This window comes from Microcaecilia unicolor, chromosome 10 (assembly GCF_901765095.1).
Source record: "Microcaecilia unicolor chromosome 10, aMicUni1.1, whole genome shotgun sequence".
Classification (NCBI taxonomy): Eukaryota; Metazoa; Chordata; class Amphibia; order Gymnophiona; family Siphonopidae; genus Microcaecilia; species Microcaecilia unicolor.
The window spans coordinates 145,612,568-145,636,866 of NC_044040.1; the positions used below are offsets into that span (position 1 = coordinate 145,612,568).

Sequence of the window (24,299 nt, forward strand, 5' to 3'; positions counted from 1 at the left end):
CGTTCCCTATGCATCTGCCCTCATTAAGTTGGGAGCCCCTACTATGCAAGAGGCCTCCCGCCCTTGTTAGATGTGTAACTAGGAAGTGTTCTCAAGGCTTGCTGTACTCACTGCATCAGTCCACCGCAAAGTCCAAGAACATTCTCACTCTCCCCCTTCCTCAGCAGGCTGCGGAGCCAATTTGCTTTCCAGCTCTGTGATGTATTCCTTGGCTGCCAGCTCTGTGTCAAACGATTTCCATCTGTCTCCATGTTGTTGGAATGTAATTGTATTTTACATGCATTGCCTGTCACCTATTGTTTCTCTGTGATTACTCTGTGACCTCTGATGTGAATTACTTAGAGAGGTCACACTGCTATGCAACTTCCTGTGGGGGTTAGACACAGTAGATGCAGCACATGCAGCACATGGAGCACATGGAGCTCATGATCTCTCCTAACCTGAGAGGATCTATGGTGATGTGAGCATCCATTACCATCTAAGCACATGGAAGGAGCTGATAAGACAAATGTATAGTAATATGTATATATAAGCCTGTCTGATTATAATCTAACTGCAAACTGTGAGTAAACAGATGTTTTGTTACTTCAACTTTAAAGTGACTCAGCAGTGAATTATTCTGGGGTGAATGAGAGAGAGATGAAGAAAGAAATTAACATTTCTAAAGCTGAAGCTGTGTGTACTAAAATCTGTTAATTATTTACTACAAATAATCCAACAAAAAGGGTTATGGGCCCAGGGTCCAGGAATTGAAAAAGAAGAGAAATATTACCAGGCAGAAAAAAAGGCCACATTTTTCTCTTAAGTTTTAAAGGAAAGATTCAGTCTGTCTCTCTCTCCCCCCACACAGCAGACAGAAGGCTAAGAAAATGGCTGAGGGAAGAAATTCACCATTGTTCTATTCTCTCAAGGTGCCTAGATTAACTGAGTTTAATTATCAGCAGTGGGAATTAAGATTCATATGTTTCCTTCGAGCAAAAAGATTAGATATATGCTTAGACCAAGACAGAACAGCTGAAAATATGGCTGAATGGGACAATGCAAACTATTATGTGAAGTGCATGCTTTTGGAAGCTCTCTCAGAGAAACAAGCCATATTAGTGGAGGGAAAAGATACACCAAAGGACATTTTATATAAACTGAGAACTATGTATGCAACTACATATGCAAAGCAGCAACCAATTTGGCTGGCAGAGTTGAATGAAACCAAATTAAGGGATAAAAGTAAATGTAATGATCACATTATGCATCTTATGTCTTCATTTCAAAAGCTAGAACTTTCTGGAATTCCCATGTGTGATGCATTGAAAAGAGCATTTCTTTTTACCTCACTATCAAAGAAGTTTGATGTTTTTAGGTCTGTAAATGAGGCCATTGAAGGGCAATCTTTTGAACAGGCAACATCAAAACTAAGGCAGGAATGCATAATAAATGATTCTGAGGAGATGTGTTCTCAAAGCAAGTCAGAGAGAAATGAAACAAATTTCTTGGCAAAGAACAGAGGAAGGCGGAGCTATGGGAAAACTCCACCCAAGGGCAAGCTGATTTGCTACTCATGTGGAAAGGAGGGACATGTATCTAAATGGTGTAAGGAAACACAAAACACTCCCTCTAGCTCACCTAAGCCAATGGAACTAAAGAATTTTCAAACCAGGAAATGTATGAAGGACAAAGATAAACACAAGGGCTTTCTAATGGCAGAAAAATCTTTGACTATGGTAAATAATAATTCAAATGAAAGTACTTGGATTTTGGATTCAGGGAGCACATGCCATTTAACCAATTGTAAAGATTTCTTTCAGGAAATGTGTCCAGAGGAAGGTATTCTTAAAACTGCAAACGCAGGGACTGCTAAGATCCAAGCAAAAGGTATTGGATTCTTAAAATGCAAAGTGTCTAATGAAGTTAAAGAAATTCCTGTAAGTGATGTCTTGTATATTCCCCAAGCAGTTTGCAATATGCTTAGTGTATCTACATTAGATAAGAAGGGATTTGTGATTCATTTTGAAAACAGTAAGTGCACAATCTCTAAAAATGATGAAGTGTATGCTGAAGCTTTTATGCATAATGATGTTTATAAGCTGAACATTTCAGGTGAAGCCTCACATATGGCGCAAGTAAGGAAGAATGATGGTAAATGTAGTCTGGAAATCTGGCACCGCCGCCTGGGACATCGTGATTCTAAGGTGATCCAGGATCTTTACAGTAAGCAACTGGCCACCGGCATTCAGATAAGTGCAGATGCTGGTAAAATGGAGAAATGCATAGACTGTGTTACTCAAAAAGGTGTAAGACCCTCATTTCCTGCATACACAGGAAATAGGAGTAATAAAGTGCTGGACTTAATACACAGTGACTTATGTGGACCGTTTAATATCCCATCATTGGGAAATAACAGATTTGTGCTAATATTCTTGGATGATTTCTCTAGATACTGTGTGGCCTATTTGCTGAAAGAGAAAAGTCAAGTCACAGACATGCTGAAGAAATACGTAGCCATGGTGAGCAATAAATTTGAAAGAAAACCAAAGGTTCTTCAGACCGACAATGGTGGTGAGTTCACTTCACAAAGCATGCGCACATTTCTAGAACAAGAAGGCATTCAGCATATCACAACAGTAGCTTATACACCAGAGCAAAATTCTGTTGCAGAGAGAAAATTTAGGTCACTTGTGGAAATGACCAGATGTATGCTGTCAGATAGCAATCTCCCTAAAAGACTATGGGGGGAAGCCATTCTCACAGCAGTGTACCTACAAAACAGAATGCCAACTAAAGGCGCTGAGCGCACACCACATGAGACATGGCATGGTAGGAAGCCAAACCTGTCACACATAAGAACATTTGGAAGTACAGCATATGCTCACGTACCAAAGCAAAGAAGGCATAAGCTGGATTCCACAACAGAAAGGGGCATTTTAGTTGGCTATGCTCCAGGACACAAAGGATATAGAATTTTGAATCTGAAAACTGGCATTGTTGGCATAAGACATGTTACATATTTTGATGAAAACAAAAGGGTTGATAAAGGCTGGATTATCCCAGATGAGCCTTATCATCCAGAATATGAAACTAGAACCATAATAGACATGCCAGTGTATATAAATGCCATACCAAGGCAGATGTCTGAAAGCAACTCACCTGTATCTAACGAGGAACAGGCAGAGGAAGCAGACACAGAAAGGATCATTGAAGAAGACAGTACAGTTGGAGAAGGGGAATCAATTGGAGAAGGACTCTCAGATTTAGAGGATGCGGAAAGGTCAGACCAACCTGTTGTCAGACGCTCATCCAGGGAAAACAAAGGTGTTCCACCCCCAAGACTGTCTTACCTAACAAAGTCAGCAGAAGCTCAAGAGCCCTTAACATGGGATGAGATTGAGAAAATGCCAGCAGAAGAAGCTGCTGAATGGCGTAAAGCTGCACAAGAAGAAATTGATGCATTGGATAAAAATAATACTTGGATTCTTACAAAATTACCTCCTGGCAAGAAAGCTATAGGATGCAAATGGGTATTCAAGTTAAAAAGGAACGCACAAGGAAAAGTGGAAAGGTATAAAGCCAGATTAGTGGCAAAGGGATATCTTCAAAAATATGGAGAAGATTTTGATGAAGTGTTTGCACCTGTAGTGAAACACACGACAATAAGAACACTTCTGAGCATTGCAGTATCAAAAGGCATGCAAGTCAAACACATTGATGTGAAAACAGCGTTTCTTCACGGAGATATAACTGAAGACTTGTACATGGAACAGCCAACAGGTTTCATAAATACAAAACAAAGACAGCTAGTGTGTAAATTAAACAAAGGTCTTTATGGATTAAAGCAAAGTGCAGAATGTTGGAATGATAAATTGCATGAAATATTGACAAATTTGGGATTTAAGCAAGGTGAAGCAGATAAATGCTTGTACACTAGGTGCACAAATGGACAATATGCATACATTTTAGCTTTTGTTGATGATCTGCTCATTGCAAGCAAAAGTGAGCAAGAGTACAAGGACATTGTAAAGTGTTTAAACCAGAATGTTGAGATAAAAGAACTTGGTAATGTGTCATACTATCTTGGTATAGAAATTGAGAAACAAAATGATGGTTCTTATCTTCTAAGCCAGAAGCAGAAAATAAATGAGCTTATTGAAAGTTTAGGTATGCAAGATGCCCAAATTGTAAGCACTCCCATGATCACTGATTTTCTGAAGGATGAAACAGTAAGAGAACCTTTACCAGATAACATCCAATATAGATCAGCCATAGGTAAGCTTTTATATCTAGCTACCACATACAGGGCTGATATAGCAAATGCAGTAGGAATTTTGAGCAGAAGGGTCAGCTCACCTACCAAATCAGATTGGACTGCAGTTAAAAGGATGGTAAGGTATTTAAAGGGTACCATTGATTGTAAATTAAAGATTTCAGCCAATAGTAATCCAAAACTAATATGTTACTGTGATTCAGATTGGGCAGGGGATCATTCTGATTATAAATCCACAAGTGGATATGTGTTTATGTATGGAAATGTACAAATTTCATGGGCCAGTCATAAACAAAGTATTGTGAGTTTGTCTTCTACAGAAGCTGAATATGTGGCCGTATCGGAAGCGTGCAGAGAACTGATGTGGATTGAAAAACTTTTGCTGGATTTTGGAATAGCTGAAAAGAGACCAATCCAGATAATGGAAGATAATCAGAGCTGCATCAGACTGTCACAGAATGACAAGGTTCAGTCACGTACCAAGCACATCGCAACGAAATACCACAACGTGCGAGAGTTGGTGAAAGAAGGGGTCATCAGTCTACACTATTGTCACACCAGTGAGATGACAGCTGACATCATGACCAAACCGTTACCCAGAGAACATTTTGTGAATCTGCGTATAAAGCTTGGACTTTGTATGAATAAATAATTGCATGACAGTTATGCATGAGAAGGGGTTTGTTGGAATGTAATTGTATTTTACATGCATTGCCTGTCACCTATTGTTTCTCTGTGATTACTCTGTGACCTCTGATGTGAATTACTTAGAGAGGTCACACTGCTATGCAACTTCCTGTGGGGGTTAGACACAGTAGATGCAGCACATGCAGCACATGGAGCACATGGAGCTCATGATCTCTCCTAACCTGAGAGGATCTATGGTGATGTGAGCATCCATTACCATCTAAGCACATGGAAGGAGCTGATAAGACAAATGTATAGTAATATGTATATATAAGCCTGTCTGATTATAATCTAACTGCAAACTGTGAGTAAACAGATGTTTTGTTACTTCAACTTTAAAGTGACTCAGCAGTGAATTATTCTGGGGTGAATGAGAGAGAGATGAAGAAAGAAATTAACATTTCTAAAGCTGAAGCTGTGTGTACTAAAATCTGTTAATTATTTACTACAAATAATCCAACACATGTCGTATACGTAACACCGCTGGGTAGATAAACATGAATCTGACCTGTAATTCCTGCAAACGGCGGCACAACGGGTTACATTTCTTCCATCGTTCTTGTAGGGATACTGAGTAGTCCTGGAAAATTCAAATCAGATGGCCGTCATATTTGGTGGTCTCTCTCTTTAATCTGTATCCTCTCAGAATCTCTAGTTTATGTAGGTAGTTATGTACCTTCAGTATGACTGCACGCGGTGCCTGGCAGCCATCTGGCCTCCGGCCTACTCTGTGAACTCTCTCCAGACAGAGTGCCCCAGCGTGGTCTGACAAAGCAAATTCTGATTTGAGCCATTTTTCCACGACCTCTGCTAATGCCGGGTCACTGATCGATTCTGGCAGACCGATGAGACGCAAGTTGCTCCGTCTCGATCTATTCTCGAGATCGTCGATCTTTTCATTTAGCGCTGTTACCGTACTCTGCAGCTGTTTCATTGTTTGCTGGATCGGGGGGTGTATGTCTTCCAAGTCTGACACCCGCTTCTCTAACTCTCCGGTTCACTTGGAAGATTCCGCCAGACGAGCTTCGAAATGTTCTATCTGCGTCGATAAACGTTCTAGGCGCGGCTCCAGCGCTTGTGTTACTGCCGTCGTTATTTACAGTAGCTGTTCCTCGGAGAGGGCAAACTCGCCTCGTGTCGTTGGCTGATCCGCGCCAGCGTCCGCTCCTCGTGGTTTTTCTTTTTCCTTTTTAACGCTGCGGGCTGGCATCGCTTTTGGTTGCGCTTCGACAAATTTGTCCATCAGTGGGTAAGCTCTCTCTAGTCTTTTCTGACCTGCTCAAGATGTTTTAGCGAGAATAATTGACGATTTTGGGCGTTGGGCCTCGGAGAGCAGAGATCTCACGTCCTGCTCTCTCAGCGCATCACATGACCCCCCCGTACAGCAGGTTTTAATAAAATCTAAACTTAATATGGAATGTGGGCACAAAGAGCATAAAAAGTTATTATTGTAGTAAAAAATGATCTGTAATAAAAATATGAATTAAAAACATGACAATAAATACATAAATATAAATACATATCAAAACAGAAATACAAAAAAGTACATTAAAGGAATGGCCTATAATCAATCTCTGAATTTAAACGATAAGAGAAATAGTATTCAACAAAAATATGCATTTCTGTTCTTCCTGAAGAAAACCCAATCAGAGTCTCCTCCAGTGGTCTAAGAATCTTAAAAACAAAAAAAATATAAATCTTCAGCAGTATGTCCCAAAGGATAGGACCGGGGCAGCATACTTAGCATGTTTACCCCAGCACACTCATTCTCATCAACAGCGTTCACCAAAGGCCCAGCCAACTCCCTAGTCAAAGCGAGGGGCGAATTTTTGACTGGACCCAGCAGAGCATAACTACAGTAAAAGTATATCTGTGCCAGATGACCTTCCGGTCAGAGGGATGCTGAGTTTTTTTTTTCAAGAAATGTGGCCCCTTATAACCTCCAACCGATGGGTATTTCAAAGAGTCCGTTTTGGTTATGCTTTTCTTTGGTGAATAAGACTTCCAAATTGTCCCCTGAGAGCAACGTTTCTCAGCTCTCACAACAGCTACTTATAGGGGAACTCTGCCCTTCTCAAAGCCCATGTGGTCTAACCTGTTCCACCAGGGGAGGAAGGGCTGGGATTCTATTCCAAGTAAACATAGTAGGTGATGGCAGAAAAAGACCTGCACGGTCCATCCAGTCTGCCCAACAAGATAACTCATATGTGCTACTTTTTATGTATACCTTACCTTGATTAAGTACTTCCTTGTTCCAAAACAGACAGGAGAATGCGCCCAATCCTAAACCTAAGGACACTGAACAAATCTGGTCAGAAAAGTTCAGGACGGTTTCCCTGGGTACCCTTCTCCCAGTGATTTCAAGAACAGGATTGGCTAAGCCATCTGAACTTAAAGGATGCCTATACACGTATCCTGATACTTCCAAGCCACAGGAAGTATCTCGGATTTCGAGTGGGGACACATCAATTTCATACCACGTTCTGCCATTTAGCCTCATGTCGGCTCCCAGGTTTTTTACCAAATGTCTAGCAGTAGTCGCCGTTTCGCTACTCAGACTGGGAATCCATGTGTTTCCCTACCTGGATGATTGGCTAGTGAAGAGCACTTCGAAGGAATTTGATGAAGAGTGTATGCAGAAAACTATTCGGCTGCTAGAGCTGCTAGGGTTTGTTTTAAACTACCCTAAATCCCATTGGCTTCCTGTTCAACAACTGGAGTTCAAAGGAGCCCTGCTAGATACCATGCAAGTATGAGCTTTCCTCCCTGTGCCACGAACAGACAGTCTGGTTGCTTATGCCACGCAGTTTGCACCAGACAGCAGGTCACAGCTAGGCAGATGATGTTGAGGTTACTGCATGTCACTCCCTTGGCATATCTTCACATGCCTAGTGGACCCTAGCTTCCCAGTGGTGTCAAGTCTCAGGGAACCTAGCAGATGTCATCCGAGTATCCCCAGAATTGGCCCAGCCTCTTTTCTGGTGGACAATTTGAACCAATAAGACCTTGGACTTCCATTCCGAATTCTTCAGCCCCAAAACGTCTTGATGACAGATGCATCCCACATGGGTTGGGGGGGTGGGGCTTATGTGGATGGGCTTCACACTTCACACTAATGGTGTTTGGTCAGCTCTGGAGATAAATCTACATCAATCTTCTAGAGCTTCAGGCAATCTGGAATACTCAAGACTTTCAGAGATTGGCTGATCAACCAAATTGTACTCATGTATTACATCAAGCAGGAGGGTATGGGATCATACCCTCTGTGTCAGGATGCTGTCGGGATGTCAACTGGGCTGTCCAGAACAGGATAGTTCTTAGAGCCACTTACCTGGCAGGGAAGTCCAACAGGCTGGCAGACACTTAGCAGGGTCATGCAACTGCACCAGTGGTCACTCAACATGACTGTCCGAGATTTACTGATAGTGGGGCACCCCCTCAGATCTCTTTGCCACTCCTTACAATCGCAAAGTACCCCACTACTGCTCCAGACTGCATGACAGACTAGTGTCTGACGCCATCCTTCTGTATTTGTGGGACAGGTCTTCTGTATGCATATCCTCCCATGCCTCTTGTGGGGAAAACTTTGCTGAAACTAAGGCAAGACCGGGAACCATAAACCTAATTGCCCCATATTGGCCCAGGCAGATATGGTTCCCACTTCTGGTGTTATCCTCCGAAGAATCATGGAGATTGGAATGTTTTCCAACCCTCGTCATGCAGATTGAGGGGTCTCTTCTACACCCCAATCTCCAGTCTCTAGCCCTCAGAGCTTGGATGTTGAGGGCTTAGAATTTACTGGAGGGCTTGAATCTACTGGAGGGTGTCTCCAAGGTTTTTCTGTCTTCAAGGAAAGATTCCACTAAGATGTTCTTTCAAAATGGAGGAGGTTTGCCACCTGGTGTGAGGACAAGGCTCTAGATCCACTTTCTTGCCCTTCACAGAACCTGCTTGAATACCTTCAACACCGAGTCTGGTCTTAAGACCAATTCTGTAAGGGTTCACCTCAGTTCAGTTACTGTTTACCATTTCCTTGTAGAGGGTAAGCCCATCTCTGGACAGCCTCTAGTTGCTTGGTTCATGTGAGGTTTGTTTTTGACAAAGCTCCCTGTCAGACCTCCGCCTGTGTCGTGAGACCTCAATGTCATCCTGACCCAGCTGATGAAAGCTCCTTTTGAGCTACTCTATTCCTGTCATCTGAAGTACTTAACCTGGAAGGTCTTGTTTTTGTTGGCAGTTACTTCAGCTCGCAGGATCAGTGAGCTTCAGGCCCTAATAGTGGATCCACCTTATACTAAATTTCATCACAACAGAGTAGTTCTTCACATACTCTGTTCCTTCCTAAGGTAGTGTCGGAGTTCCATCTGAATCAATTGTCCTTCCAACATTCTTTCCCAAATCTTATGCCCATCCTGGCAAAAGCACACTGCATACCTTGGACTGCAAACAAGCATTGGCCTTTTACCTAGAGTGGACTAGGCCCTATAAACAGTCTGCCCAGCTTTATTTTTTTTTATTCCAACAGGATGGAGTTGCCATCAGTAAAACGCACAATCTTCAATGAGCTATTAGATTGCATATCTTTTATTTATGCCCAAGCTGGGCTGACTCTGGAGGGCCATGTCAAGGCTTCTAATGTCTGAGCCATAGCGACATTGGTAGCCCACTTGAGATCAGCCTCTATTGAAGAGATTTGCAAGCCTGCGATGTAGTTGTCACTCCACACATTCACATCCGACTGTTGCCTTGAGCAAGACACCAGATGTGATGGTTTAGACAGTTGTACAGAATTTCTATGGGGTTTTGAATCCAACTCAATCCTCCTAGGCCCATTTTATTCTGCTCCAGGCCTTGCCTTCACAACAGTGTATGTTTTCAGGTTAATTGACTTGTTTGAACTCACCATTGCGAGTTTCTATTGTCCTAGTGTTTTCAGTGTGCCTGGTAGCTAATTAGCATTTGACAGAGGAGAGTTAGTGGCGTATTGCACATGATATCTCTGTTAGCAGTTTATGCGCTGTTATTCATCTGACTAACAAGGCATTTTTGCATCAAATACTACTAGACCCCTGACGCAGGCCTAACGGCCGAAACACGTCACGTGTCGGGTTGTTTTTGCAGATTTGAATAAAGACCTTGATCAGGAAGACACTCATTGTGAGAGGACTTTTATTGGATCCACTGTTTGTTCGTTTAGCTAGGGATTCCCACATGTGAGAATTAGCTGGCCTGCTTGTCCTCTGAGAAAGCAAAGTTACCTGTAGTAGGTATTCTCCAAGGATAGCACGCCACTTATTCTCATATACCCTCCTACCTCCCCTTGGAGTTGTCTCCTATAGCTGTTGTACTAATTGGTCCCAAGCTTGCATGGTTGGAGTGAGGCCATGAGCTTTTAAACAAATAGTATGGTGGGCAGCATTTCCACACCGGGTACCATGGAAGCCACCCACGTGAAGAATACCGGATACAGGTAAGTAACTTTGCTTTGCCTCTTTTCCAGCATATTACTTGTTATCCCCCCCCCCCCTCTCCCAACCACTATTTGAGTCTTAAATTGCTTCCCATTGCTTAAGTTTTTCCATTCCCATAAATTCCTCCCTTTGCAATAGGTGTCCTTCTTATCCTTCCTCCTATTCATTAACTGGGCACCGGCTGATATTCAGAATGGTACTCGGTTAACTCAGTGGATAAAGTTAGGACAGCCTTTCAAATGCTTTTTTTTGTTACATTTGTACCCCGCGCTTTCCCATTCATGGCAGGCTCAATGCGGCTTACATGGGGCAGTGGAGGATTAAGTGACTTTTAGAGCGTGGCAGCAATTTTTGGACCTAGGACCATGTTTTTGCAGTGGGGGAACTGTTAAACATGTTTTGAGCTGTATTTGACCCGAGAGCCTGCTCTTCCTGCAATAAGTGGGCCATGATAAGATAATTGTGCACAATGAGTTTTATGCAGTACAGTACTATATGTACTGTATACCTATTCCTGTTTGTTCATTTACATTTACAGCACTTTCGTTATTCTTATTCTCATTTTTAGATCCAGAGACTCCCCACTTTAATTTTTTGCTTCAAATTGTTATTGACTGGAGAAGACAAAGCAGCAAGCTCTACTCGGTTCACATTGCCTGCTATAGAAGACAACTCAAGTGAGACTGAACATGCAGTAGATAAATATGGTTCCCTTGCTCAGTTCTGTATTTTTGTTCACACTGCTTCTATACAATTGTGAAATATTGTACTGTATACTGCTCTTATATTTATCCTCAAATTGCCTGCTGTACAAGAAGCACAATATTTTAAAAATTTATACATCACCTATTACCTAGGCGATTTACAGAAACAACTATATATAATAAAAACATACAAAAAATAGAAAACAAGCATAACATCCTCAGGTACAGTAGTTATTTTTCAGGACCTGGAAGGATCATATTTACAAACTTAGTTATAGTGGGGTTTGAACTGTATCCCTTGGTTTATAGTCCACTGCACTAACCACTAGGCTATGCCTCTGCTCTGCAGACACATCTGTGTGGCAACGTTTTTGAAAATGATGCCAGACAGATATTCATGTCCCTGGTTTTTTGTTGTTCAAATGTTGGATGTTTCACTTTGGAAATTGCTATTCACTGTGGCTCAATAATGTCCCAGCATCTAACAAATCTATTTATGCACCACTCCCCAATCCTGGATGCACATGAGTCTATATCTGGGATTAAAAGAAACTAAGCCTGTATTTTCCTAACCATAGGATAAAATAGCCGGTAAATAAGCTATCACTCTTACTGTGTTTAGGGCTAGATATACTAAAAGGATTTTCCTATTTTGTTTCCATTGGCAAAGTGCTTGGTTTCCATTGGCAAAGTGCTTGTTTTTGTTAAATACATTGCTCTTGCTAGTGTGGAGATGAGCCTCTTTCATCTCCACTCTTGGAGATTCAGCAAAACAACATGTATGTTCCTGTCTTCTACTTGATATGTACTTAATGTATAGCCTTTTATCTACTCAGGCACATGCATTTTCTTATGCTGGTCCCCATTTGTGGAACTCTCTGCCTGAGGAACTTCAAAATGCTTCCTTATATACAACATTTCGGATAGATGTTCCATCAATACTTTGAACAATTACAGACTTTATCTGCCACGATTGTTAAATTTTTAAAATTCTGATGTAATTGCTATATATGTATGTAGTTGGTATATTTTGTCATTTTTAAACATTGTGAACCGCTTTGGCACTATGGTATAAATCAATATATAACATTGAATAAATCCAATCCAATCCTCACAGAATTTGCTTATGAAATACAAAGCAGTGCTGACGCAGCCAGCTCCAGATCAGCTCCTAAGCCATCCATAATGCCCTCATCCTTTACTGAGATTAAGTGATGGAAACTTAGAGCTGCTACAAATTGCAGAGGTTTCTCTCTCCATGAGTTCAGATTCGTCTTCATTGACCCATAAAGTGAGATGATCAAAAGGAGCTGCAAGGTGAGACGCTCTGCTGTGCAGAAGGAGAGATTGTTGTTGGATTAATTTACTGCATTCTAATTTTTCGTTGCTCGATCTACTGTTGACACTGCTTCCCTGGAATCTCTAACCCTATTCGAGGTACTTCAAGTTATTAATATCTACATCTCTAAGTACTCATTTTTCACAAAACATTAGAAGGGCTTTCATTGTCTAGCAAAATTGAATCTAACTTCTTATACATGTGTTCACACTTATATTCATATACTTCTCCAGTGATTAAGATGGGGTTCCAGTATATCAGCTTTATCACATACTGTTATATTGTGCTTGGACTACTTTTGCTGACATCAGTGCAGTATACTTCATTAGTGGGTCTCAGTTCTTAACTACACTCTCTGTGATGACTGGGGAACTCAATCTAATCATTCACTGAGTCTTGTTGATACAGGTACATGTTGTCTACATAATTATCCACGTGTTATCCACATGTTTTCTCCAGGGTTTCAGTTTTACAGGTGCTTCCCAAAAATGACTATTTTGAGTGCAAGTCACATCTAAATATCTAAAGAAAATGGGAGGCAAGGGAATTGATAACAAAGATATTGAATTCCAAGCTCCTAGTTTCTCCAAGGGTTTCAGTTATACAGATGCTTCCCAAAAATGACTATTTTGTTTTGAGTGCAAGTCCCATCTAAATTTCTAAAGAAAATGTGAAGAAGGAATTGATAAGACGTTGAATTCCAAGCTCCTAGTTGAGGAAGGTCTTTCCTTTCCTAATTTCTAGCTCTAATATATGGAGAGACAGAGGGAAAAATATCTTCCATATAAGTAAAAGTTGAAAATTTCAATGAGTCTAGTACTAAAACATTCCGCTTTTAGGGTCTTTTGTCTTTGAGTGATTGATTAATTTTTTCATGGTATTCCTTTATAAATTCTTTGAATCATTCTTTTTTCTGGTATCGGACCAATATATTCCAGCAGTGACTTGAGCAGGATGAGCTGCACCATAACTCAGAAGAGCAGCCAGTCCAGCAAGCATGTTATCTTCAAGAAAACATCCCGCGACAAGGCAGTAAGTTAGTCTGCAAATAGTACTTGATTTTCCCTTTGCTGAGCTTTATAGATATAATTCATTTCTAACAAAGTTAAATCAGGTGACTTCATTGCCTAGTGTGTAAAACCAAAAGAAAGAAATATACAGTGCTATACAACACTATGGGGCCCATTTACTAAGCCACAGTAGGGCTAACGCATGCCAAATCGACCCTACTGCTGGGGTAGCACAGGCGCCCAGCGGTAGTTCTGAAGTTGGCGTGCAGTTTCCCACAGTCAAAAATTTTCTACCATAGAGGCATTCCCTGCGGTAATCAGCAGCGCAGCCACATTGCTGCACACTGCCTGATTACCACACAAGTAGTGCGTGAGCCTATATCCCCAAGTAAATAGGTAGCAGTAAGGGCTCAGGCAGTAAATAGCTGTGTGCTACTTTAATATTAGCGCAGGGCCATTTACTGCCCCATTAAAAAAAGGCCTTTTTACCCACTGCAGTACAAAAATGGCCCAACACGCGCCGATTCCATGTGCCTACACTAGCACAGGCCACTTTGTACCTCAGCTTAGTAAAAGGGCCCCTATGATTGCACTGCCCCCAGCCCCACTCCTTTCCCAAAAAGACTTATTTGGGATTTTGAAGTTTTCTTCTTGAGCTTCCAGTTCAATCAGAACCATCCTCAACAAGGTCTTTCTTTAAAAGGTCTATTTCCGTTAGTTGGCCAGGATATTTGAATTAAGATAAACTTCATGTTTTTATCAGAGCTCTGGAAGCACAGAAAGATATGATTTACCCAAGATCATGCAGAATGTAATTAGAGCGAGGTCATGAACTCAAATTGCAGGACTTCACCTGAATTATTCCAGTGCTCTTACTGTTCTAACCTCTTGAGAAGGGCAAAATAAAGCACTCATTAGAAACAGTCTTTAACATTCTAAGAATATCTAACACAATTTAAAGGTTAAGGCTACCTCATCGTCATGTGTTAAATTTTATTTCATTTACTAATCTGGAAGGAAGTTCACCTCTTATTGATCATCAATCATGGGAGCCTGTAGGTTGGACCAATCATTTTTTATCAAATTTTTATTTAAAGCTTTCTAATTTTAAAAATAAGGCTAATGTTAATACTGGTTTAAGTCATGTTTGTAGATGCACAAAAATGGATTTGAAACTGTTTTGGAGATGAGCTGAGAATGATATTGTTTGTGAGAATTGGTATGCTGCTAAGCTATTACAAATCTGGAATAATACTGTGACCAAAACTTTGAATGATCTGGCCCAATGAAAAAGGGTGTGTTTAGAGCAGCGGTTCTCAACTGGTGAGTCGCATGGGGCTGGCACACAGGTAGAGGAGCAGCTCCAGTGGCATGCGGTCACTACCTGTATTTTGGGTAGTGGTATCGTCCTCCCCTCCCTGAGATTCCAGCGGCTCTCCCTCAGCCCCCCCCCTTTCACAAGTTTGGTAATTTCCCCGAGGTCTGTCCTGCCCCCTGGTCCTTCAAGCCTCTCTATTCTTCCAGCAGTGGTAACTCGCTGTCTGGGCTGACTCTGAGCCATCTCTGCCACGTCCCGTCTGGCTGACGCAACTTCCTGTTTGCACATGGACGGGACACAGCAGCGATGGCTCTGGGATGGCTGGGGTAGTGAGTTACCCAGAGATGCTAAGTTACCGACTTCCAGGCTGGAGATTTTGGAACAGTCCTGGATTTCTGACCATCCTATCTTGGTGCATTATTGGTGCAGCACTGATTTCAATGGGCAGGATCAGATACTACAAATCCCATACTGCTTTGGGATGCAAGTTCAAAACCAGGACTACTCAAAAAGTCTCCAGCCTGAAACTGGTTACCGCTGGTGCTACTGGAAGAAAAAAAGAGATTTGAAGGATAGGGACAGGACAGGCTTGAGGGAGGAAAAGAAATGCAAGGAACTTGCAAAGAAGCGGGGGGGGGGGGGGTGTTTCTGAGAGAACTGCTGGACTCTTGGGGGGACTGATGGAGAAATGCTGGCTCATCAGAGGGGGCTAAGGAGGAGATGCTGGACTTGGGGGAGGGCTGAGAGGTGCCGGACTCGTGTGTGTGTGGGGGGGAGGCAGGGCTGAGGAAGAGGTGCCGGACTCGTGGGGGGGGGGGGGGGGAGGAGACAGGAGAGAAGCCAGGCAACAGGTGAGGGAACCAAGAAGAGGGGAGAGATTGCAGATTTACTGGGGGGGGGGGAGGAGAGAGGGATGCTGGACCCACAGGAGATGTGGCTATACAAACCCCAATGCCATGCTCCTTCTTGTGTTGTATAGACAGTAGACCACACTTAACAGGCCTTCATTTCTAGTGCAGTTTGCTGCCTAAATAATCTGGGAAGGAGCATAACTTTGAGATTTGTGTAGCTGCCTCTCCTGCCAATGGGCTGGGTTTCCTGTGACTGCTGGTCCCTCGGAACTACTGCCTTGCTGATCATTCAAGCTGCACTTTTCTTGGGGGGGGGGCGGGAGGAGAGAGAGAGGAGGACAGGGGGATGCTGCATCATAAGGGGAATGGGGAGAGAGAGGGAATAGGGAGATGCTGGACCACAGAGGTAGAGGAGATAGATAGATGTTGGGCTAAAAGTGTGGGTGGAGAAAAAGACGGCGGCCACAGTGCTATAAGATGGAAGAGGGAGAGGAGATACTGGGTATAGTGGGAACCATATGTGAGAGAGACCATGGGGGTTGTCAAGGAGATGTGTGAGAAGTGGATGGTGAGTACAGGAAGCTAAAAGTGTAGTAATGGGGAGTGGGTGAAAGAGAAGGGAATAGGAGGCTAGGAAAGGAGTGAGACAGGAGAGCTATGGGGTAAAAGGAGTAGATGGAAAGTTAATAGATAAATTAAATATAGATGGAGTACTAAAGAGTGAGAGGGTGAAATTTGAATGGGCATATAAAAAAAAGAGAGGAAATATGTCAGAAACAGATGTCGAGAGGAAATGAAAGAAGATAGAAGAAATGGACAGCATACACTGGAAAGAGCTGAAGACAGACAGGAAAGGAAAGCAGAAAAGAGAAACTGAGACCAACAAACTTGGAAAAATAAAATGCTCGAAGGCAATTTCTTTTTTGAAATGACTGGTTGATATACAGCCTTTCTGTGGTACAACCAAAGTGGCTTACACATTATATGCAGGTACTGATGAAGTAAATGGAAGGCAACCCATCTCCTGTTCCATTTGTGGGACTGGGATGACTGTGTTCAGCTTCACCATCACTGCCTTTTACAGGAAGACTCCAAAAAAAGTGTCTGATAGGGGATGAGCAAACTATAGTATAACGGTCCTGGATAACTTTGAGGACCCACTGATCCTAGGTTATTTGGTCCCATCTCTGGAAAAAGTGCCTTAGACACCCCCTCATTTGAAGGGACCGGAGAGTGGGCACCCAAAACCATACTGAGAATTTCTACTCCCTCCAGCTTCTCCAGTTGGAGCCTCACAACCCATCCCCAAAGGACTACCCCCCCCCCCCCAGATGCAAATCTCCTGCAGTGAAGAATTGCTAACTCTCCCATGCCTAAAACTCCTAGCTTCTTGAAAATGCTCCCTAGAAGACTGCCTGCAGTAAGCCCTCACCCCTTACCCTGCCTAGTTAACCATTAACAGACTACTCAGTATACCTCGCCTACCATCTGCTGGCAACTGAGAACAACTCGCTAGTGGAGGACTGCACAGGATTCATTAAATAGTAATGGGACTAGTTAGTAGTTCAATCTCCATCTGTTGGTAGGAAAGGCAAACCCTCACATCTGGAGTGGTCTGGAGGGACTCTAAGGAAAGTATAATGACTTGTTGAGAGAGTGTATAGGGAGTTTTGTTTATGATGATTTTATGTTTCTGTGATTGTTTGATTTTGTGTTTTTATCTTGATGTCATTAATTTGTATACCACAATAAGTAATTTGTATCAGTAATATATAATAATAATGAATAGGGAATAAAAGTAGCAAGCCAGATTCCACTCTTTCCCCCCAAGGACTGCATCACATTGCCAATCCATAGCTGATTTGCATTGTGCTTTCAATTATATTTATTGCTGAGTAGGACCAGCAGGACCATTGTACAGGATAGTTTGTTATAAATATGAAAGAGTAAAAATATAATCTCCCTCTATTTTATCAGGTTAGGGTTGTTTTTTTTTTTTTGTTACTGCTTTAGATGACTGTATAAAACATTTCTGTGCTCCAAATAACAGGGCATTTTTTATATATTCTTGCTCCATATATCCTCTCATAGCTAAGTGTCTATCTGGGAAAGAGAGACTATATCGACCATGTAGAATGTGTGGACCCTGTAGGTAAGTCAACTTTAGTAACATAGTAGATGATGACAAAGATCTGTACAGTACAGCTTAACAACAGCAATAATGATGATAATCATAATAATGCTATGGGAGTAATTTTATAAAGGATTTTTCATGTGCACATGACAATATAGCATATTATAAAATTACTCCACCATACAAATATATACTGGGCCGATATTTAAAACGTGGGAGTTAGCTGGACTGCCTCTTGCGGTTAGTGCTGAACCCTATTCAATGCCAGGCCTTTTCCAGTGACTGGCATACGATTTATTTTTGACCAGTTTCAACTTAACCAGCCAAGTCAATATTCAGCGCTGGCTGGTTACGTTGAAACTAGCCAAAGATAGGCCTGCTATTTAGGCAGCCCAATTTGGCCATCATACCTAGCCGGCAAAGCACTGAATATTAGTGGATAACTGGCTATATCGTGCTGACCACGAATATATAGTGGGAGATGACTGGCTATCTCCTGCTGAATATTCACAGATAGCTGGTTAAGCGCTATTTAACTGGCCAGGACCTGATTAAGTATGTACTTTGTATGTGCCCCAGGTATAGGTGTGTTTGGGAAGGAGCTTGGGTGAAATGCACTTGAATCATGAAGTACTAGTATAAAAGGCCCGTTTTGGTAGGCAATGAAACGGGCGCTAGCAAGGTAATCCCCCCCTGCAGCGTCCTTCCTGTCTCTCCTGCCCCCCCTGCAGCCACCCATCTGGTCTCAGGACCCCCTCCCCACCAACCCTCCTCTGCCCCTGCAGCCACGCATGTGCAGCGGCCCTCCTCTCTCCCCTGCTCCCCCTGCAGCCACCCATGTCCAGTGACTCTCCTCTCCCCTGCCCCCCCTGCAGCCACCCATGTCCAGCAACCCTCCTCTCCCCCTGCAGCTACCCATGTCCAGCGACCCTCCTCTCCTTTCCCCTTGCCCCCCCTGCAGCCACCCATGTCCAGCGACCCACCTCTCTCCCCTGCCCCCCCTGCAGCCACCCATGTCCAGTGACCCTTCTCTCCCCCTGCCCCCCCTGCAGTGTCCCTTCTGTCTCCCCTGCAGCCACTCATCTGGTCTCAGGACCCCCTCCTCACCTCCCTCTTCCCTGCCCCCCTGCAGCCATCCATGTCCAGCGACCCTCCTCTCCCCCTGCAGCCACCCATGTCCAGCGACCCTCCCCTCCCCCTGCCCCCCTCCAGCCACCCATGTCCAGCGACCCTCCCCTCCCCCCTCGGCGCATCACCCAAACCCCTACCCCCCCCAGCGCATCACCCAAGCCCCTACCCCCCCTCGGGCACATCAACCCCCTCGCCACCCGCAGGTGCCAATACTAACGCTGTCCAGCCGCTGCTGCGTCTCCTGTTGAGCAGCAGCGGCCGGTACAAAAAGAAAAAAGCCAAAAAAAGATTTTAAACCAGAAACACGGCTCCGTAGACAGCAATCTGGCATTGGCTGTCATCTCTGCAGCCGCTCCTCCTCTCCCCTCTGATGTCGCTGCGCTTCTCCGGGGTCTTCCTGCAGGGGCAGTGACGTGGAGGGGAGAGGAGGCGTGGCTGCAGTGACGACAGCCAATGCTAGATGGCTGTCTACTGAGCCGCATTTCAGGTTAAAAATCTTTTTTTGGCATTTTTCTTTTTGTACCGGCCGCTGCTGCTCCACAGGAGAAGCAGCAGTGGCCGGACAGCGTTAGTATTGGCGGCTGTGGGTGGCGAGGGAGTTGATGTGCCCGAGAGGGGGGGGGGGTATGAGCTTTGGTGATATGCCGGGGGAGGGGCTTGGGTGATGCATCGAGGGGGGGTAGGGGCTTGGGTGCTGAGCCAGGGCAGAGGGGCTTGGGTGTTGCGCCGAGGGGGGGAACACTGAGAGCTGATTGGTAGGCAGGGGGAGGAGTAGGGAAACACGCGGAGCGTGTTTCCCTACTCCTCCCCTTGCCTTGGAATCAGCTGTCAGTGACATCACTGACATCAGTGCATTCTAAACTGCCTAGCAGACCACCTCCGAGGGAGCCACGGTACCAGGCACATTAGAATGTTGGAGGTGAGAATTATTATATAGGATATGTGTAGGTTATTAAATAAACATCTGTGCATGTACTTCTGCCCCTTTATTTATTGTTGCTTTATTTTATTTAGGAATTTTGTAAACCACCTTGACCTTTGTTTAGTAAAGGCAAAATATCAAGTTTTAAATAAACATAAATAATATCTGGCCACATTTTTGCAGTGATTTTGGCTGCTTTATGTTGATATTTTATGTGCCTTTATAAGTGGGCTTACAGTAGACACCTACTGGGCCTCCTGGCCTAGAATGACCTGTTATAAATTGCTTTCCCTATTGTTCCTATTGTTCCTCATCTCTTATAGAAAACTAGTAAAAAAGGCCCGTTTCTGACACAAATAAAATGGGCGCTAGCAAGGCTTTCCTCGGAGTGTGTATGTTTGAGAGACAGAGTGTGTGTGAGTGACTGTGTGAGAGAGAGAGAGTGAATGTGCGAGAGTGTGTGTGTGACAGAGAGAGAGTGAGACTGGGTGCAAGTGTGTTTGTGAGAGAGAGTGTGTGTGTGAGAATGAGAGTGTGTGCCATGGGCCCACCCTCCCTCCCTCCCTCCCTTCCTCCCAGTTCCAGTGTCCCCCTTCCTCCCTCCGAGTTCCAGGGTTGGCCCCCCTCCCTCCCTCCGAGTTCCAGGGTTGGCCCCCCTCCCTCCCTCCCTCCGAGTTCCAGGGTTGGCCCCCCTCCCTCCCTCCGAGTTCCAGGGTCGTCCCCCCTCCCTCCAAGTTCCAGGGTTGTCACCCCTCCCTCCAAGTTCCAGGGTCGTCCCCTCCCTCCCTTCCTCCGAGTTCCAGGGTCGTCCCCTCCTTCCCTCCGAGTTTCAGGTTCCCCCCTCTCTCCCTCCTTCCCTTCAAGTTTCAGGTTCCCCCCTCTCTCCCTCCTTCCCTCTGAGTTTCAGGTTTCCCCCCCCCCTCGGAACATGATGTCACACGCATGAGGGTGTCGTCATCCCTCCCTTCTTCCCTGCCTTCCAGTTCCAGGCCCCCTACCTCCAAATTTTAAAAGTTATCTTCACTTACAAAGTTGGGATTACGGTGGCCGGCAGCAGCGGTAAAAGGCGTGCAGGCTCGGCTCTTCTCTCTTTCTCAGCTCTGGTCCCGCCCTCATTTCCTGTTTCCGCAAGGGTGGGACCAGAGCTGAGAGAGAGAGAAGGTTCGAGCCTGCACGCCTTTTACCGCTGCTGCTGTCGGCCGCTGTAAACCCGACTTCATAAGTGAAGTTGACTTTTAAAATTTGGAGGTAGGGGGCCTGGAACTGGAAGGGAGGGATGACGACACCCTCATGCATGTGACGTCGCATTCCATTGCCTAGCAACTCTGCAGCATTCCCTTCCAGTGATTGGTCTTTATGAACACGGAAGTACGTGACGTCATTTCAGGAAATGGATACAGCAGGAGCACAAGGCTTCACTTTCTCAGCTTCAGAACGTCGGAGGTGCTTTTTATTAGATAGGATGGTGGGCCTGATAGTAAACAAAAACAATAAAATATCTGAGCTTCCAAGCTGGGTTCTAAAACTTGTGACCTACTTTCAGTGAAACTTAGGAGCCTAAGTTTTAGCTGAAAAATCATTTTAATTTAGGAGGTTAAAAGTTCATTCATTCGTTCATTTTAGTATTTATATACTGCTTAGACTTAAGCGATTTATAGTTTCATTTTACAGGTACTGGGTCTGTCCCTAGTGGGCTCACAGTCTAAATATTACATTGTACTACTACTGTACCTGGGGCAATGGAGCATTAACTGACTTGCCCAGGGTCACATGGAGCTGCAAAGGGAATTGAACCTGGTTTCCCAGGTCCACAACCTGCTGCACTAACCATTAGGCTACTCTTCCACTCATGCATATAAATCAAGGCCTGCCATTTGTTTACCTAGATTTGAGCATAATTTGTGAGCCTAGTGCTGAAAACCAGTGCTAAGCTCCAAACTTTATTTCCCCACCCTAAATCTACCCTGGTTGCCACCCACTTTTTATGCTCCTAAAAATTTAGGAGCTTAGTGAAATTGAGGGGTCATATTCAAAGGTGTTTAGTCAAGCAAAAGAGAGGCTCCTGCCTGGTTAAACCATGCTGAGCTGGCCAGCCACCAATATTCAGTGGCACTTAACCGAGTAGCACCACTGAATATTGCCACTACTTGGCCATTCCCTAACTAGCTAGGTTAAGGGGGGGCTGGGGGCAGAGTTTGGGCAGAACAGCAACTTAGCAGCCGGTGCTGTTTTTAAAAGGACAGAAGGCTGCTTGTATCACCTCCCAAATTAGTACTCACCAACCACCTGCAATTTAGAGGGAGATAAAAGACTACAACTGCGCATCCATGAGAAAGTATTTTTATTCACTTACCAAGTATATTGATACAATTAATATTTTCTCATGGGAGGATAGAACTGCTGCATACATATGCTCTCTGTATCCATCGCTCCCACATATAGAACTGAGACAGCTATTTTTATATACTTGTGTTTAACAATGATTTACAAGCCTTCAATAAGTTATCTTACCCAAGATCATCTAGTCTCCTTTCAAAGCCATCTGGTCTTTTCTCACCTGTTAAACCACATTTCCTGTGCTTGTTTATGCTTCCATCTTTCCCAGGCCAGTTTGCCCACAAGGACATCTTATCAGATCATAAGTTCCTGGGCCTCACAATTTATGGCCTTTGCCCTTTCACTCTACTCTAGGGTGCATAACTATGTTTATTATCTATGGTGTTTACTTAGGTGCCAGCAGATTATGAGCTCTGATTCAGTAAACAGGTCAATTAAGAGACACTCAAACACTTAGGCCTGTCAGCCTATATGCTGTTAGGCCTTAGCTTTTAGAGGCTTTAACCGTGGTTCATATTTCATAGTTCATAACTGTACCCATAATATATATAACTGTACCCATAATTCCAGATTGCTGCACATACTGGGATGTTCAGTGCCAGAAGCTGCGCGTATCCTGGCATTGAATATCCAGGGTTAGTTTATCCCAAGGCCACTAACCGCTGCGGGCTGAATATTACCCCCTTTGAGCATAAACTTAGGCACTCAGCCCTAGGAAATGTTCAAATAGACCAATTTAGGAGCACAAATCCTTTGAATATCTGGCCCTGTTTTTATGGATCATTCTACATGTTTTTTGTTGATCTTCCACAATTTTCTTGTTTGTTCTTTCACTTTTTATCCAGTTCTCTCTCTCTCTTCACCCACTCTCCCCACCTCCACACACTCACCCTTTGTAGTTATTTCTTCTCTATCATGTTTTTTCCTTCGCTTATAGATGGTGTGGTGTTGGTGGATCCAGACCCTCTGAAGGGAAAGAAGGGTGAGTGATATTCTTTGAATTGTTAAAACACTTATTATTTCCATGTCCTTAGTGTCTTTACTTTACACCATCTGTTTCATCACCAGTGAAATCAAATTAGAAAATATTTTGTACAATACTTTATATCCAACTGATTAGATTCACCTTTCCCTCATAAGACCCTAGCTATTTCTACAAGGTGGTTAAAAATCCATTACCTCCTATACAATGCAATCCTCATAAATACAAGAGTGAGCAAAGGAAACAGCACAAGATACATTGTATTAATCAAATGTTCTTATTAAAAACAAAACAAAAAAACTTATAGACCTGTTTCCTAGAACTGTTTTTATTTTTTACCCCCTACACTTCATGCTAATGAAACACCCCTAGGACTCCAACAATGTATTTTAGTGTCCTATATTTTAAAGAGGGAATTTCTCAGGTTTGACAGGATTCTGAATAGGTGATGTTATAAAGAGGATAAGGAGGGATGTGCTGCTCATTTCCCAAGGGTGGGGGCAAGGATATAAAAGGAGCATTGAAGCCTTGGGAGTCATGAACCACAGGGCGCAGTGGGGAGGCAGCCAAGGGAAGTGTGCTATTGGCGTGCTCCTAAGGAGGGGAAGAGAGAAGGCACTTTTCTTTCCGCTGAACTAGAGGAGCCTGGTCTTGGAATAATGGAATTATGTGGTTTTCATAGTTCAGAGATGACTAATTGCTGACAATTAAAACTGTGGAAATTACTGACTGATTCTGTCTTTTATTTCACTTTCATCCTACTGTGCTGCTGACATTGTTATTTTATCAGCAAATTATATCTTGTTTTCAAACAAGCTATTAGAGCATGGACTATGTTTTCTTGTGGACTGCATGTGTGTGTGATCCCCTGGGCCTGTGGTTTCCCAGCTCTTGCTGGTCCCATTCTTAGAATGTATTTTTCAGACACTGCATTTCAATGAATTGTGTTGCAGCCTCTGAAAGTGAACTCCTTAACCTCTACTGGGATTAAACATCACTAAAGAGATTGCATTAGATTGAGAAGTTGTTTCTTAAGCAAGCATGTGATCCTGTAGATAAGTTGGGCTCTACGACGTAGAACCTATTCATATTCTGCTGGTGTGACCATAGGTTTAGTCACCCAATTGAAAGGCTACAGACACAACATTAAAGGGAGAT

General features: G+C 43.6%; 1 protein-coding gene across 1 annotated transcript in view; it reads left to right on the top strand.

Moving 5' to 3' along the window:
- The first annotated feature begins 13,410 nt into the window (after positions 1–13,410).
- The window catches only part of SAG (S-antigen visual arrestin), a 90,196-nt gene continuing 79,307 nt past the window's right edge, over positions 13,411–24,299 (top strand). The window contains exons 1-3 of the mRNA XM_030215642.1: positions 13,411–13,488; positions 17,727–17,787; positions 23,097–23,141. Of these exons, the coding sequence (XP_030071502.1) occupies positions 13,411–13,488; positions 17,727–17,787; positions 23,097–23,141 (184 nt within the window). The remainder of the gene's footprint in view (positions 13,489–17,726; positions 17,788–23,096; positions 23,142–24,299) is intronic.